The following is a 17,551-nucleotide window of genomic DNA, read 5'->3' on the forward strand; positions in this document are numbered from 1 at the left end:
GATCCCTTCCAACTCAGAATATTCAGTGATTCTCTGGGGTTTGGCTGTTTTTCTGGGTGTTCTGTTTTTCTCGGTGTTCTGTGGAAAAAGCAACCATGCAGCGGTTTGGGTTGGGAAGGGGCCTTAAAGCTTATCCTCGCAGCCATGGGAAGGGACACCTTGCACCGAGCCCGGCTGCTCAGGGCAGTCCCGGCCCCGGAGGTGGCTGGGGAGCGGTCGGGGCCCGGCCAACGGCGGCCATTCGGGGCGGGCCCGGGTGCCACCGCCCCTTCCCGCTCCCGCCCCCGGGCCTGCGGCCACGGCCGCTTCCGGGGCGCGCTCCCGCCATGCCGCGGGCCCGGGGAGGAGCACAGGTCCACTCGCTCTCGTCACGCTGACGTCACCTGGCGTGAGGAAGTGCCTCCTCATTGGCCGGGCTTCCCCCTCACCCCTCCGCGCCTGCCCCCGATTGGCCCTGCCGGCGGGGCCCAGCCAATCGACGGCGCCGATGGCGGGCAGGCACCGCCCCGGCAGGCGCTCGGGGGTGGAAGCCGCCGCCATGTTGTCGTGAGCAGCGGCGGCGGCGGCGCTGCGGGACGCGCCGGAGCGGCGGGCGCGGGCCCCCGGGGCGGCCGTGACCTCCGGCGGCGGTGGCGGCTCCTCCCCGGCGGGCGCCCGCGGTGCTGCTGTTGCTGCCGCCGCAGCCTCCCCCCTGCGAATGATGCGGCGGGAGGCGCCGCTGGGCTGGGTCGGAGCTCGGGCGGCGGCAGAAGCGGCGGCGGCGCTGGGCAGTGTCCGGTCGGAGGAGGAGGAGGCGGCGGCCGCCCGGTCCCCAGCGCCCCACGGCGGCCGGGCGGGCGCAGGATGCTGAGAGCGACCCCACGCCCTGGTCGCGCCGCGAGGAAAGGGCCCCCCCGGGGCTGAGCGCGGAGCCGCCCCCGTCCCCCCGCCCCGCACGTGCTTTTTCCCCGCTCTCCCCCCTTCTCCTCCAGCCTCCTCGCCCGCCCGGCACCGCCTCCCCGGCGGCGCCGGTGCCGAGCGGCTCCGCCCCGTCCGGCTCCTCCCGCGGCGGGAGCGCGGCGGGGCCGGCGGAACATGGCGTGGGTGCTGAAGATGGATGAAGTGATCGAGTCCGGGCTGGTGCACGACTTCGACGCCAGCCTCTCGGGCATCGGGCAGGAGCTGGGAGCCGGTGCCTACAGCATGAGGTAACGCGGCCCGCAGCGCATCCCCGCCGCTGGGCGCCGGGTCCCCGCCGGCCTCCTCGGGCCGCGCAGCCCTTCCCGTGCCGTGGGCAGGCTGAGGATGCGCGGGAAGGAGCCTGAGTTTCTCCTTTCCCTCCCTTTTTTTTTCTTTTTTCTTTTTTTTTTTTTTTTTTTTTTAATTCCTTAGGCTTTTCCCGAGGCATGGGCACGTGCCGGAGGGGCTCCAGCCCTGCCCTCCCGTGCCGCTGGCAGGTGGCCGCTCGGGAAGGGCGGGCAGCTGCCTGCGCCAGGGTGCTGCTCCCTTTATATGCGATATCCCTGCCCTAAAACTGATATTTCGCTGTCCCTTCGGGGTGTAACCGGACCCTACGTTCCAAACTATGGTCGTCTTACACTCGGCAAATGTAGTTCTGTCGTGATAAACAATAGGTGTTTCCTGCCAGGTTTAAAAATGTTCTTTCTCGACCAGGTAAACGTTGTCGTTAATAGAGTGGTAGTATGGCTGTACTTTATTCAGTACTTATTCTGTATTTCTGTGTAGTGATGAGGTTTTTTCTATGTAGTGTGTCTTTAATGATGGGGTTTTTTTCCTTGCCGTGTAGGGCTCTGTTCGTAGTCAACTTGGCGGTTTCCTTACCTTTTGATTGTTTTCCAGGTATTACAAAGTTAGTGTTTAAGTAGCGTTTGGATGTACCTTTTCGAAACTAAGTTAAAACTGTACTTGTTTGAGTAAATTTTAGCTTGCTCATGGGCAGAATGTGTGGATTCCTGAGTGACGACTTAGTGTGAAAAAGAGAAACTGTTTTGGAGGCAACGACAGACATTTTAAGTCCAAGGTTTTCGACAGGGTTTGTCGGCGTTAAAGGATTTTGTCTGGAGAAGTAAAACACTTGTATTTGATAGTTTTGATGGCCTAGGCTGTATAAAAGGCACGTTCTCTCTCAGGGGAAACTGGAGCTTGCAGGTGACCACAAGCTTCATCTATTATGTATGCTTTAAGGCAGTACTTCCCAGGTAAAATGGAAGTGTTTGGAAGTTTTGGAAGTGCAGTGTCTTTGCTGGAAGTTATGGAAAAGGGCTTCTGCTGGACAGAAATGAGGACATTTTGATAGTATTTGGTATTGTGAGTTCGGTGGATTTATGATGGGACATGTATTTGATGGGGGTTTTGTTCTGTGTAGGGTTTGGATTGTGTTTTGGTTGGTTGGTTGGTTTGTTTTTTGTAGTTTTGTTTTGGGGTTTTTTAAAATTAAAAATAACGTTGAGAACTTGCCAGTTCAGAGAACGAAGTGATTCATTTCTCTTGATGAGAATATTCCTGATTTTATATTCAGCTTGTCTGGATTTTATCCCACTTCTGTCCCGTTTCTGTCTCTGCAAACCTTCAGACATTCATCCCATGAAGTGGTGTGCCAGTTTTTGTGGGCAGCTGTGTGGTTGTTGCCTGGGTGGGTTCTAAGTGCAGACATCAATGGAAAATGAATGTGCTCATGTTCAAGAGCTGCTCTTCTCTATCTTGATTCAGTTCTTTCTAGGATCTCTTATGATTAAAAGTTCTGCATTTTGACTGTTAGGTTTTTTATTTTCCTGTGTATTCCTAACTTCATTTCTCATCCCAGTAATGCACCTACTTCAGTTTCTAGGAACTGTAAGAATTATTATTCTTATTGTTGTGGGATAGTTTGTTTTTTTCTGGTCATATCATCCTGTTGTGGTGGCTGGCTTTTTGTTACATACACCTGCCTTTTTGGACATTTACCACAGAAAGAGTTGTAGCAATTAAAAACAGCACTTCAAAAGCAATGTTTTATAAGCTAAGCTATATATTAGTCTTGAATCTTGTTAAGCATTTCGTCTGCAGAGTATTTTTAGAAAACATACAGAGTAGTAGTGGTATTTGTAGCTACAGTCACAGACCCTATAGTTAAAGGGGTCACCTAATTGCCATCAGTGTTTGTTGGATTCAGAGTGATTCTCAGCACGTATGTAAGTTATTCTATGTATTGGTTAGATTTCTACTTCAGAGAAATTATGGCCTGTCAAGTCATGTGAGAGCAGAAAACCAAGAGAAGTGGCAAAGCATGAACAGGAAGGATACTGCTCTGTCACTGTTCATTGTGCCACTAGAAGTTAATTACTTGTCACTTTCTAACAAAGCAAAAGAAGAAAATTAAATATTGCCTAGAGGAGAGTCCTCGGTGAACTCAAGGTATTGGCCCCCTTGATTTTCTTAGAAGATCTGCATGTAATCTCTTTAACTGTTGGGGTTGTATATAAAGGAGTTGATACTTCCTGGAGTTGATGATAAGTCAGAGCCCTTAGATAGAATTTATGGCATTACTCCTGTGTTTATTCTTCCTGATAAAGTTGCACATGTTCATTGATCATGAGTCCATTTTAGGACTTTTGTTAAAAGGCAGCCAAGTGCCTCCTGAATTTCCCTTCAGATTCACACAGTTTTAGATACTTTCTGAAATTTCTTTATAAAGTCTCAATACCCATTTTTTTCTGGTAGCACCTTCTCATGCAAAAAGAAACTACCTGTAATCACAAAATTAAATTAAATATGTAGTAACAGTTGTCAGATGTGTCAACACCTGCACCAAAACCCATATAAAAACATTGTACCCTTCAGTGATACTGAGTTTTGAGTTAATTTAAGGAAGTTAATGTTTGTTTCTGTTGATAATGGCATCTCTCATGTTTTCTTATGAATCCCTCATAATATCCATTGTAACACAGAAGTAGTTGTGTATGTTTGAGGATCACTCATGGTTGCTATGAACTATAAAAAAATGGAGGCTGTTTAAAGACAAGTTTCAAAGAACTGCCTGTCATCTTTCTACCAGAATTCCATTTTTTATCAGTGAATTATTTGATTATTAAACCACTATACATTGGGTTAATTGACCATTAATAGACAGAAAAATACCTTAATGACTAAATTTTTACGGGTAATTTGAAAGCTTAGTATATGGATTTAGTCAAATGTTTGCAATTCTGGTGGTGTTTGTCATGCTACAATCCAACCCTGTCATGGGGAACTTGAAAATTATTTCAAGAGTAGCTGTTTTAGTACATATTTGTAGGTTAAAACCTGAAGTTCATCAAACTAAGTAAACAAGAATGACTTCTGGTTCTGAAATGGAAAAGTCTCTACAAAAGACTGTATGAAAATTCATGCAGGCAGTCCTCCATTTTTGGAGAATCAAGTCAGTTTGCCTGTGCTGCATCTCCCAAACACTCAAGTGTCTTTGGAGAATGCAGCTGTCTGCTGCCTTGGTTGAAAAGAGGGAAAGCCTGATGCAGTCTTCAGTCTTGTCTCCTCACTGTGGTGTGGAGAGCCTTGGCTGGTGAGGGCACTTTGTGTACCAACCTCTCCAGCACAGTTCAGGCTGACAGAACTCTGAGACGGTCAGTTGGGAAATGTTTTCTGACAACTTAAAGCTCTCTTTTCAGGAGGAGAAAGGGAGAGTGTTCTCTTCTAACAGCTTTTGGGTCCCTGACAGCCTTTTTGGCTTCTGATAAACATGATTGGGTCGTGACAGTTACTGCCTTAACTAAATAATTGCTGGGCAAAACCAAAAAAGAGTTCTCATTCAGGCCCTGGTTTTGGCTGCTGTTTCATTATGGCAGACAAATAGCTGTTTATGTTTCCCCTAATATCTCCCACTCTAAAGTGTGTCCACTCTACTGCTGGTTATATTGGATTTTTGAAAGAGGAATCTTTGCTGATGCTATCTTGGTTTTTTTTTTTTTCTTTTCTGCTTTTTTAGATGTACAAAGTATTTTCTGCAGAATACGATATAAAGCTTCTCTTTTGGTTTGTTCTATTTTTTTATGCATTGCACTGTAGAAAAAAAAATCACTCACATATACACTCTAAAATAAAATGTCAGGTACTGATTAGAATTGGAGCTCGAGTCTTCTTGCAAGAACACAAATAAGTAAATACCTGTGAGGAAATAGGCATTTGAAGGAAAAGTGTGTCCATAAACCTAAGCTTCGTTGTCATATTACCACAGAGAAAACATGTTGAAAGATAAGCCTCATGTTCTAGATCATTGACATTGGCCTGGATTTGAGTTTTTTTGTTGTTTTCTTCCAAGTTGAGTGTGTGAATACATTACAAAAAGTCGGGGGCAGTTTAATTTTTAAGGAAAATACTTGAAAGCGCAGAACTGTCTTGTTTGTTCCTCTGTCACCTCTGGTGTTGGATGGACATAGCAGATTGAGAGCAGGGCAGCAGGTCTGCCTTCATGTGCTCTTCTCCATGTAGGAGCCATCTGTACTGGAGCCTGCTGCAAGTGAGAGAAGCTGCCTGACCTCCCTGTGTTGGAGTGGATTTGTCATGGTGAAAATTCTTCTTTTCCTTGGTAGGAAGGACACAGGCGTTGTTGTTGGCATTTTCTTCTTTCTTTGATTGGTGTTTTTTTTGTATTTTGTGCCAGACTCCCCTTAAATTGAAGCCTTTCTCTATCTGAGTTTCTGTGTGATGGTCTGTGGGACTCCCAGGAACAGCATTACATTTGCACCTGTTTCTCGTGTGTTGGATTTCTTGGACAGCTGCTGCAGAGAAGGTTGTTTCCCAGAAGTTAATTCCAGGGGTCTTTCCCCCCCATCAAACTTGCTTTTGTGGACATAGGGAGTGTTAGGAAGTACCAGGTCTCCCATTGCCTTACATTTTCCTATGGCTTGCTCATACCTCTGAACAGTTCAGAGCTTGGCCTTGAGATCATAACTCTTAATTCAAAGACTGCTTGAGAAAATTTTTTCCTAAAGGTATTTGTCCTCGTAAAAAACATGCTTTAAAGTTTCAAAAGGCCTGTTCAAAAGGCCTTGGGATGCTTTAGTACTCACACCCAAAGGTATACATATGATCCAGAAGATAGATGAGGCAGATGATTGATGGAACATCAGTTTGAATTTTGTTGACAGAGTAGTTCCTGTTCTTGTAAGGACAGGAAGTTCTTAATTTATTTTTTGACCCTATTATTATTATTAGGGAGGGGTTTTTTTTTGTATATGTGTGTTAGGCTTTTTTTTAAAATGCTTGGGACAATGTGTGGAAAGAAGGTTTTAAATTTTTAAGGAAGGTGATTTTGAAGGTTTACAGACACATTTCACAAGCATGGGGGGATAAATTACATTTTTCTTGGTCTTTTGAACTATATTCATCTAGGGTACATGAGACATAGGACAGCTTCTCACATGTGGTGCATCCCACTGGACGCTTTCATTCAAGTGGTAGCATTCACCTTACTTCCTCTTCTAAGCCTTCCTGCTTTTGTATGATGATGTTTCATGTAGGCTCCTCTGTAGCATAAATAGCTAAGACTCAATGCCTTTCATTTGAATACTTTAGATAACATATGCTGAGGAACTGAGATAAGACTCTTCTTACTAGAGCTAGTAGTTTCAAAACTTGGTCTCGGAGTTCCATCAGGAGAGTAAATCCTGCTAGATGGACTTTCTCAAATGATATCAGAAAATATAACAAAAGATGCTACTTGTCCTTCCAAAGATTACTACTCACCCATACATCAGCTTGCCAGTAGTTCTAAAGTTCACTTAAATGAGACAAGTGAAGTAAATGAATCTTTACTTCACAAGATCAAAAGTTAATAATGACAAAAAAAGGAACAGAATCAGTCTCTTCAGGCTCTCTGTTCTCCTGTAGTCTGAAATAATTTCAACAGTAGCTATTTTGGAACACTTGACTTTTCCTCCATGTGGGCTGCTCTGCCAGTGGGCACGACAGTTTAGGTAAGAACTTTAAGTTTAGGTTCTTTGCTGTGTGAAATAACTTTAACAAAGCTGGCACTACAAGTCCCTGTCTCTAATCTGTACTGGCCCAACAAAACCAAGATTTCACCAGGTGAGTAGGAAAATGACTGAAGGACACCTACATAAGTGTATGTGAGCATGGGGGCTGCCAGGGCTTGACTGTGGGCAGATGATTTGTTCTGCTGGGACATTGGCTCATAAATGCAGAAATTGTCATGGGGGTCTGGGAGGAAAAAGGCTGGAGCTGACAAGGTTGATCTGTTCTCTGTATTGTGTTTGTTTGTTTCTGGGATTTCTTTATGGGTTAGGTTTTTTTGATTGTTTGATTTTTGTTGTTGTTGGGTGTTAAAATAGAATCAGTATAAGATTAAAGGTGGTAAAAAGACTGATTTAGCATCTCCATAGTTTCTGGTAATGTGATTGATGCAATAGCATATATTATATGCAGTTTTTCATCTTTAGCTTCAGTAAAGAGTACTATGAAAAATATTAAGTTTCTGTTTCCTATTCTGTTTCCCATTGTAAGCAGTCTTTGCATCTTTTCTTCACCTGTGCTGCAATGAATTTTTATTTGTAGAAATAAAAATTTTATTTGTTTGTTGCTGTGAAATTTAGCTAGTCCCTGATCCTTAAACTGATCCTTCAGGTCTTAATTTGAAATACGTTATTGACTGTTTTAATTGCAGCTTTAATCTGTTTTTCGATGGGGAAAGAGTGTATGTTGAAATGCAAAAAACACCAATACTTCATTGTTTGCAAGTGAATGAATCAAAATACTATTTAAATGATATTGATTTAAAGATGGTCTAGGAAGGAGTTTACATTGCATTGGCTTGTCTTTTCCTTTGAAGTACTCAGAAGAGTTTTATAGGAAAAAATTGTCTTGTGCTGTCTTACGGAGTATTTTTTAGAATGATGGCATTTAAGAATGAACGGTGTGCTCTCTTTACAGCTAAATTGTAGGGTTGTAGAGCTGGATGTCTTTATTTTTCCTTCTTCTTCTGCAGTGGCAGTTAGTCATTATGCTTTTTAAGTATTAGCAAAAGCTGGTTTAAAGCTGCCTAAATTGGTGTATTTGTAGGCTTCCAATGCAAAGTCTCTTAGCTAATTCATTAACCCCACATCACACTTTCTTAAGCCAGACCAGCTACATTATAAACTTCCAATTGTGAGTGGAAAATGAAGACTTTAAAGATATTTTTCACAAATACACAAAAGACTTCTCTTTAATCATATGTGTTATGTGAAGGGAAGTGTTGCAGAGCTTAGTCAAGAATTACAGGTAATTTATTTGATGAGATACTTCTCATGCCTTGCTTGCTGCACTTTGACTCATGTGTGTATTTTAAACATTGCTCTTGTTTCCATGTTCTTGCCATTTTAAAGTTCCTCCTCATAATGGCACTTGTGTTTTGGGTGCTGAAGTGTGTGGTGAGCATGGGTTCCTGGTGCAGCAGTCCTGTCTTGAGAGCACACTTGCTTCCCTCTGCTTGTCACTGTCAGGGCACTCACTCCCTCTTGTGTTGGGCTGCTCCTGCTGCCCTCCTGATGACATCAGGGCTTGAAGCAGCTCCTTCCTTCAGTTTTTTCTGAGTCATCCTCAAGGAGCGCTCACCCATCTATGGATTTTGCTGCCCTACTCACGGATTCTTGTCTCTGTATGAGAAAACTCTTTTAAGGGTGTCCACTCTCTGAAGTGGTTATTTCACATCTTCATTTGTAACTTAATTCTTCTCTGGGCTACAGTTTGAGGAGGTGGCGTCAGAAGTAGCTAGGACACGGTTCAGTAGGCTTGTAATGCTTTTTTGGGCAGTGTACTGCCCTGTCCTGCTTACATCAGTCTTCATAGCATCTCCTGTGGTTTCTTCCTACTGAAAGGAAACCTGTATGGGTGTCTTTTTTTGGTCTCTTTTTGCGGAGACACGGTACAGTCTCTCCAAGGCATAGACAAATTTCTTAGGCTCTTTCACCCTTCATAAATATTTTCTTGTCAATATAACATCTTCCAAGTAGCCCAGGGAGTAACATCCCTAATGGAATGTGGCACTTGCCCTGAAAAAAAGTTGGGGTGCCCCTGCACTCTGCATATCTGAGACTTAAGCAGACCAAGTCTTACATTCTAAGCCTATGTGACATGAAAATATTAGGTCTAATTTCATTTTTTGAATTTATTGTGATATACTTTTTTGATTCTTCAGATATGAGCTGGAATTCAAGAGCAATTAATAGCCTTTAAATAAAGCAGACTCTTGCAGAAATGATGAACAGTTATAAAACAGTTTTACTTCTAAAATTTTAGTGTACAACTAACAAATAGTTGTGCAATACAGGCATTTATAACTGTTTTACAAAATATATCAAATCCATGTTTGAGATCAGTGCTAGAGATAGAAACAAGATACATGTTGGTTAAAAACTAAATTAACAGGTGAGGTGGTGTGAGATCTTAATTCACATTTGCAACATTTTTAAGGAAAGTTGCATGGATATGCAGATGATGTCATCATGAACAAAAATTCAGTACAAGAAAAGCTCCTAAAAATCTTAATTTATGCAGGATTTCTGTACACAAGGAAGATTATTACTAATACAGATTATTAATTTCTGTAGAAAGCAGAAGATGTGTTTGCTGGTTGTGGTGAAGCTGTCTCTCTTACCACAGCTTGTGGACAACATGATTGCTCTTTATTCTCTAGAAATGTAGCAAAGTTTTTCTGGTGGTTATACATCGTAGATAAGTGAAGTGAATCCTGGCATAAACTTTTTATAGCTTATGTTTTGTGAATATGCTGCTTGATAATTTGGAGCTAATCAGTCTGCCAAAGCCTAAGAAAAGCTTGAGAATGCCAACAGAATTAATAACTTAGACATAATGGTACTAAATGAAGAGAGAGATACTTTCACAGTGTAGGTAACTTACTTTGGGAAATACATTATTCCAAAGAAGAAAATGAAAGCCTTGCTTTCATTTGCATGTTTATTAGGCAAGCTTGGCTGTGTTGACAGGTGAAAAGTTGAGAGAACTGAATTTTTTAAGTGGAGACAGGAAACAAAGTTTAGATTTTCAAAGCATCAGCAAAATTGTTTGTCTGCTTAAGTCCCATCGTATTTTGTTTATGTAACCTAGCCTAAAGTTCTGGTGGAAAATCTTTTTGATACTGCTCATATAGATTTTACTAATAAAATGAGTAACAAAATTCTATATGTATTTCACTGTGGAGTTTTTTAAGTCACAAATAACTTTTTTCTTTAACTTCAATCAAAACAGGGCCAACAGTCTCAAAGTTGTCTGGTTTTTTCTTTTCAGCGATGTTTTGGCGCTGCCGATTTTCAAACAGGAAGATTCCAGCCTTCCACAAGAAAATGAGACCAAACATCCACCTTTCCAGTATGTTATGTGTGCTGCAACATCTCCAGCAGTAAAATTATATGATGAAACTCTCACATATTTGAATCAAGGTTGGTATACGTGTGTGAATGCAGCTTATGGTGCAAGCCTGATACTGGAGTAGTATTTCATGTTTTGATACGTGTGTGTCTATATCCAAAATAAATGCATGTCAGAAACGAGGTTGTGGACATTGAGGTTGTAAAGATGCCTTGCTAGTAGTCTTTTTTTGTCCAATTTGTAGGCTCACAGCTATAGTATGATGTTACTTTCCCTTTGGATTCTGGTAGGAGTGGGGTCTTTCTTCCTTTGTTGGTTTGGTTTTGGTTTTTTTTCCTGTTGTGTGTTGCCCCTCTTCATCCCCCAATAAAATCAAGCCAACAGACCTTTTAGGAGACAAATTTCAGGCAGTAATAGCTGAAAATTCATGACTAATTTGGCATTTCTATTTAAATTTGATTGATAAGAATAAGTTAATTGGATATATGCATGAGGTACAGACAAACAGCCCTCAAAAATCATAATAAATGTTAAAATGTCAGTCCCTGAGGTGGTGCACAGAAGGAACCACTGTAATTGCTCTCAAATTAGCTAGACATGTCTGTCCAGAACTGTATTATGTTTAAACACAATCACAAGTGCAGTTACCTTTGGAGTTTGTATACATTTACCAGAAATTAACTGGATAAATACTTCATGTGAATCAGGATGGTTTTTTTTCCTTTTTCCCTGTGTTTGATTTTTTTTCCTGAAAATTGATTTTTTTTTTCCCAGAGAGACCACTGACTGCTGGGTAGAATAATCTGAATGTAGTCATTGCTATATGATAAAACCTTCCTCGGAGAAGATTTACATTGAGAATTACATTGGTGTCCTAAGTTTAGTCAGCTAGTATTTTGAACTCAAAATCACTTATAATTTGTTTGGATCCTATCAATGGCTGCATACCCTCCCACCTCTTCTTCCCCCTCCTCTGGCTCTAAAGCCCTATGATCTCCAATCCTTTATCTAGTTCAGCTTTCTTTGTCTCGTAGATTTTGACTCTAAATCTCAATAGACTCTGATGGAATATTTAACATGATTAGATGTTCAGCTGAAGCTGACTCTAGAAGTTCAGATCTTGGAGCAACGATGGTTGGTTGTTCAGGGGGTTGCAGAGTTCTTACTGTGAAATCTGTTAAATGGATCCATTGGAAACGTATTGGAGTTGTGGGACAGTGTTTTGGGTTGGCTGCTGTTCAGCTAGATGTATATGGAACAGTAGAAGTGATATGGAAGAGAATTGCTTTTAAAAGGGAAGCATTCTTTGGGTTGGTTTACACAGTGCAGCAAAGCTTGGAGTTCTGTGAATGCAAAGAACTGCTAGGGAGAAATGGGATCCAGCTTGGAAAGGGCAGTGGAGGTATCTTAGCCAGCTTGTGTCTGACCTGGTAAAGAGGGCTTTGAAATGTGAACAGTGAGGGAGGGAGTGACTGACAGCAGCATTGTGAGGGAGTGATGGCCATGGCTGATAAGCAAAGAGCATGAAAGAGAACACAGTATCAGCAAAAGGAGGCTTAAACAGGGTCATCTCTAGCATTTGGATATGAGCAAGTAAGTGCCTGTAGAGCATGATTCCAAGGAAGCAGCAAAGCCCTGTGTGGTAAGTCAGCATGGTGAGGTGCCTCTGAAGTGCACACATGTCAGCAGTGCAAGCAGCAAAGGAAGTAAGCACGAGGATTTAAGACATCTGTGTGATTTGGGATCACTGTGACATGGTGGGATGGCTTTCAAAGTGCCACGTTACAGTCTGGGGAGTTTAGCTCTTAAGGAAAGGCAGAGCAGGAGGATAAGGGAGGGGAGGTTAAGCATTATGTAGGTGAACAGCTGAAATGTCTGGGGTTCTGCCTAGGGATAGGTGATGTTCCACTTGAGAGTTATGGTTAAGGATTATAGATGGATATTTTGGATTATGTCATATGGATGACATTATAGTGGGTGTCTGCTGTAGACCACCTGACCAGGATGAACAAGTAGATGAGATGTTTTTTGAAGAGCTGGAAGTAGCCTCACATTCACAGGCCATGGTCCTTGTAGGAGAACCTCAAGCAACGTGGTGTCTCCTGCAGGGACAGCACAGCAGGGTATGAATGGAAAGTGGTGATTGACAGCTTCCTGATCCAAGTGGCAGAGGATGGCTCTGCTATACCTCATGAAACAGGGAAGGGCTCATTGGGGTTGTGAGTATCAAGGTCAGTCAGGCTTGTTTACCTTCAAGATGGTGGACTTTATGATCCTGAGAGGAAGAAGCAAGGCAGAAGACCAAGATTGCATCTTTGAACTTCAGGAGAATAGAGTTCCATGGGATAAAGCTCCAGAGGGAAGAGGGGCCCAAGATAGCTGGTTAACATTCAAGGATTAGCTCCTTCTAACTCAAGTGCAGCAAATCCCAGTGAACAGCAAGTCAGGCAAAAGTGGCAGGAGGTTTGCATGGGTAAGCAAGGGAGCTCAAATACAAAAGATAGGCATACAGAATATGGAAGCAGGGACAGGTAACCTGAGAGGAGTACAGAGATGCTGTCCATGCCTGCAGGGGTGCAATCAGAAAAGCCAAAGCCCAGCTGGAACTGAATCTGGTGAGGAATGTCAAAAGCAAGGTGGTCTTGTGTAAGTATATAAATAGCAAGAGGAAGACAATTGAAGTGGGCCCCCTGGTGAACAGGACATTGGCCATGGTGACATGGGCCACTGAAAAGGCTGAAGTACTGAATGCCTTCTTGGGCTCAGTCTTTTCTGATATCACTGGTCTTTAGCAATCCCAGGCCTTAGAGATGAGGGGAAAGTCTGAAGCAAGGAATATGTACCCTTGGTGAAAGAAGAACATCAGGAAATACTTAAGCAAACTGAACAGACATAAATCCACCAGTCCTGATGGGAAGCACCCACAAGTGCTGAGGGCAGTGCCCTGTGTCACTGTGAGGCCACCATTAATAGTCTTTGAATGATCTTGGTGACTAGGAGAGGTGCTAGAGACTACATCAAAGCTAATGTTGCTCTGATCTTCAGAAAGGAGGACCCAGCAAACTACAGGCTTCCTGGGAAGGTGATGGAGCAGTGTTTCCTGGTAACCATTTCCTGGTACATAAAGTTCAAGATCATCAGGAGTAGTCAGCACAGATTTCCCAAGGGGCTATCATGCTTGACCAGCTTGATAAACATCTGTGATGAACTGGGTGGCTTGGTAGACAAGGAGAGGGTAGTAGATATTGTTTACAAGTGATTTCCTTCAGGAAAGCTTTTGCTGGTTTCTCCCATGAGAGCTATACGAAGAAGCTTACGAGGTATGGTCTCAATGATCATCTTTGAGACACTCAGAACCAGCCAGGCTTAGTGCTAGGCACTTGGCTGTAGGTGGCCTTGCCTTGAGCAGGGGAATTGCCAAAGATGACCCCTGGAAGTCCCATCCAAAACTGAACATTCTGGGATTTTTGTGAATGAAGCTGCCACAGGTTCAGTGTGAATTTAGTTCACACTGGATTCACTTACTGTCCCTAGCTGTGTCACCTTGCTCCTCTGGCTGTTCTCCAGGAAAGAACAGAGAAAGTAAGTGTATGTAGGGATGACAAAAGTGAGTGCTGTGGTGCTTTTTACACTTTCAGAGCAGCTACATGTCCAAAACTGAATGTATCTATTCCCCTGTCTTGAAAATTTTCAGAGCTGTTTTTACATTTTCAAGTCTCGTATTCTTTGTTTTTTACCTTTATCAAATCTACTGTCTATTTTGTACCTATGAAAGGCTAGCCATACGTATTGAAGAAATAATCAGAATTTTTTTCTTAACCCACTTCCCTACCCCTCCAAAAATGTTGAGAGAGGACAGAGAAATATTTGAGAAAGTTTATTAGTATTGCCAGGTCCAAGAAATGCTGACTTTAAATATAGTTGAACTTACATGTTATAGCTGTGTGAGTAGAAAAACAATGGTAATTGAACGAATCACACTAACAGGAAAAGTTTCCTCCTGTTGAATACAGGAGGATGAATTATATATTATTTACTCAGCTGTACCATGTGAACATGTGTTTCATATGAATTTATGTCATCAATGACTGTATCAATGTTCACATGCTGCTTGGGTAAGGAAAGCATGTACATGTGTAGAGTATATACATAAATATGCTTATTGTGTTTGAGCAAAAAAAAACCCTGAAATGGTCCATAGTTGGAAGTAACATCAGTCTGTGAAAAGTGAAAGGCTATGAAGAAGTTATTTCCTCATTCACAGGGTTATTGCCTTGTGGGGCATGTCAGAATGTCTTAAATGTGTTATACATTGGGCCATAAAGGTAGCCTGAAGGGCAGTGTAGGTGATGATTTTCCTGCATTTCATCTTAGTGAAAGTGTTGAAATTTATTTGGTCTCATGTTTTAGTTAGGGAAGCATGATTTTGCAAAGGAATATGTGCTGCTCACTCTGGAAAGAAAAAAAATCCTTGTAATTAAATAAATTGCTACAAGCTTTGCTTTTGAAGCACAACAGTTTATCATATTCACTGGAAAGATAGGTTTGCTTATACTGTTGATATAAATGGTAACTGTCTCTTTTAAAGGTCTATTTCTGAAACCATACAGAGCATAAAATGTGTACATAGGCAACATAAAATCATACAAAGGCAACAGGTATATGGACAAAATTAAACATGGGAGAATAGTACGTATGTTTTGGAGAAAGTATGAAAACTCTGCAAGAGTTTGTTTTGGAAGACCAGTTAATGGTTCTCAGTATGTTGCCATTTGGCATTTTTAAAAAAGAAGGAGTTCAGCCTTGAAATGTTTTGTTTTCAGAAAAAAAAATAAGAGAAGCAAGTAGTTACACTTGATACAAAATTAAATAATTAAACTTTGAAAATATCTGTGGTTTTAAGGGGACCAAAAAGTGTCACTTTGTTTTGTTAATTTGCATGGTGTTAAGTGCATATTGCTATCTGGATCTCTCAAACTCAAGTTTCAGGTACTGGTATCCTCATGAACTGTGAACCAAAAGCTAATCTAAATGCATTAAACACAAAATAACCTTGTGCTCTTGCTCTTTTACCCATGCAATTTTTTTCTCTTTAAAGGTCAGTCCTATGAGATCCGGATGCTAGATAATCGGAAAGCTGGAGACATACCAGAGATCAATGGAAAACTGGTGAAGGTGAATTTAAGTTCACTAGATAGTGTTACTAACAAACCAAAGACTGTATATTCTATGGAATTATTTTTTCCTGTTGTCACTAGGTATTGGTCAGGATGTGTGGACCAGTGATGTTTAAAATAAAAACATATGGATATAAGTACCCAATGCACACTTGTGTGCACTGCAGACCTAAGTATTTATGCAAAGCTTAAGATAGTTGTCTGTAGATTTTGTATCCAGTGTCTGTAGATTTTGTATCCAGTGTCTTCTGAGCCATGACATTGTCCACTTCAAGTGATCAGGAGAGGTGAGAGGAAGGTAGAGGATCATTTGGATAAAAGTGGAGGTATTGTGATCATGTTTCTTAAGTGTTACAGAAAGCACATGGAGCCAGCCTGTGGGTTTTGCAGCAGTGGGCTGTTAGAGATACATCCATAGGTGAATGGACCTCTAATTTTGCTGCTTGTTGAGCAGTTTGTTCCACAGCTGAGCCCCTCTCCTCAGTTCCAGATTTGTCTCCTTGTGCTTCAGTGTTAGTAGAAGGTACTGTTGATCTGAGGTATTTTATGAAATATGAAAATGAGGCAAACTGAAAAATTAACCTATTTGGAGCACAGATGATTAAAAGAGCTGATGGAGGGGTTTGGATTTTTCTTCTAAGCACCTGATGATTATTGATTTTATTGAATTCTCCAAAAAAATCTTATTTGCGTATTAGGAAAGAAGGGAAAAATTTCAATTAAAGTCACTTTGAAAGTGGTGCTGATAAATGCACCGGAACAGTGTTCCTGTGGGAGGCTAAATCTTTACCTGCCAGCTTTGGGCTGTGTAATTTGTGAACTTTGGCTTACTTGTATAGTCCTAGGCCTTGTTCTTGTTGTCTGTGGGATGCTTGTTTAGAGACCATTTCACAAAGAGTTAAGCACGAGCATAAAAGTGGGATTTGAGAGTTCTGTAATTAAACTTTTTGCATCCTGGCATGGTGACTTGCTGTAATAAGAACTGTTTTGCCCCCTTAGCTGCTATTCTGCTTGTATTTCCTTGTAGCCTTGGGTGTCTCTCTTCTGTAATTTTCTAGCTTTGTGTGTGGGTGATGAGTCATTTGGTTGGTACAATAGGGCAAAGCAGCATGAAAGTTTAGAAAAGTCAGTTTTACCATAGCAAGGTATTGTAATGCTGCATCAATGAATTTTCCATTTTGGACAATTAAATATTGGAATCCTAGTATTTTACCAAAGAAATAATTTCATGGAGGTGAAGGTGGCTACAGATATTTCCAAGTTCCAAATGTGCTGGTTTGCAGTGCAGAAGGAATGGTTCCTTTGAGTGTGTGTGTACATGCACACACATTTGCTTTCCATTATCTTTGAAATAAACCCAAGGAAGTGCAATTCATCTTGAAGAGGTGCTCCATTTAAAAGTTCTTGGGTTTTGTAGACACTTTAAGCTGCTGTTAATACAAGGAAGACTGTAGAATAATGAAAAAAAAATATGCTAATCTGTCTACATTCTCTTTGTTGGGTAACAGTCAATGTATACAGTATTTTTCCAGCCTCTTTGTATTAAATTGCTTTATATGTGTATTCATTTAGCAGTAACAAAACTGCCTGCAAAAACAGGTATTGTTAGAGAATTGCTTCTAGCTGAACAAAATTAATCATGTTGTAGTTGTTCTGGATGAATATTTCATCTAAAGTAGTTGAGAAAGTTTGGAACTTTTTAATTCTATCAAGTAAAATCATAGATTTTTTGTAAATATCTTACAAGTACTAGTAAGGGAATTTTCTTTTTTTTTTTCTTAAAATGTCCTGTACAAATTCACAGAATTCCCAGTGAAAGAATGATCAAGTAATATTCACTACTTTTCCTAATAAATGAAATATTTGGTGTTTGCTTTCTAAAATAATTTGGTGTTGCCTACACAGGGTTGATACTGTGCTGCCAGTGTTGTTCAGTTCTCTGTGTGTAACTCATAGTTACCTTTTGAGTATCCAATCAGATGTAATTCTCCCTTTCATTTTTACCACATCTTCAA

At 41.5% G+C, this 17,551-nt stretch overlaps 1 protein-coding gene across 4 annotated transcripts in view; it reads left to right on the plus strand.

The window, feature by feature from the left end:
- Window positions 1-518: 518 nt before the first annotated feature.
- Window positions 519-17,551, plus strand: part of UBP1 (upstream binding protein 1) — a 35,539-nt gene continuing 18,506 nt past the window's right edge. For 3 of the 4 annotated variants that reach the window (XM_071429738.1, XM_071429742.1, XM_071429739.1), the window contains exons 1-3: window positions 519-1,187; window positions 10,279-10,430; window positions 15,458-15,534. In XM_071429738.1, coding sequence (XP_071285839.1) covers window positions 1,075-1,187; window positions 10,279-10,430; window positions 15,458-15,534 — 342 coding nt within the window. In that variant the 5' untranslated portion in view covers window positions 519-1,074. The remainder of the gene's footprint in view (window positions 1,188-10,278; window positions 10,431-15,457; window positions 15,535-17,551) is intronic. The other variant, XM_071429741.1, reaches the window with a different exon arrangement.

Source organism: Agelaius tricolor, unplaced genomic scaffold (genome assembly GCF_023055355.1).
Source record: "Agelaius tricolor isolate 1412-34295 unplaced genomic scaffold, bAgeTri1.0.p SCAF_6, whole genome shotgun sequence".
Taxonomy (NCBI): domain Eukaryota; kingdom Metazoa; phylum Chordata; class Aves; order Passeriformes; family Icteridae; genus Agelaius; species Agelaius tricolor.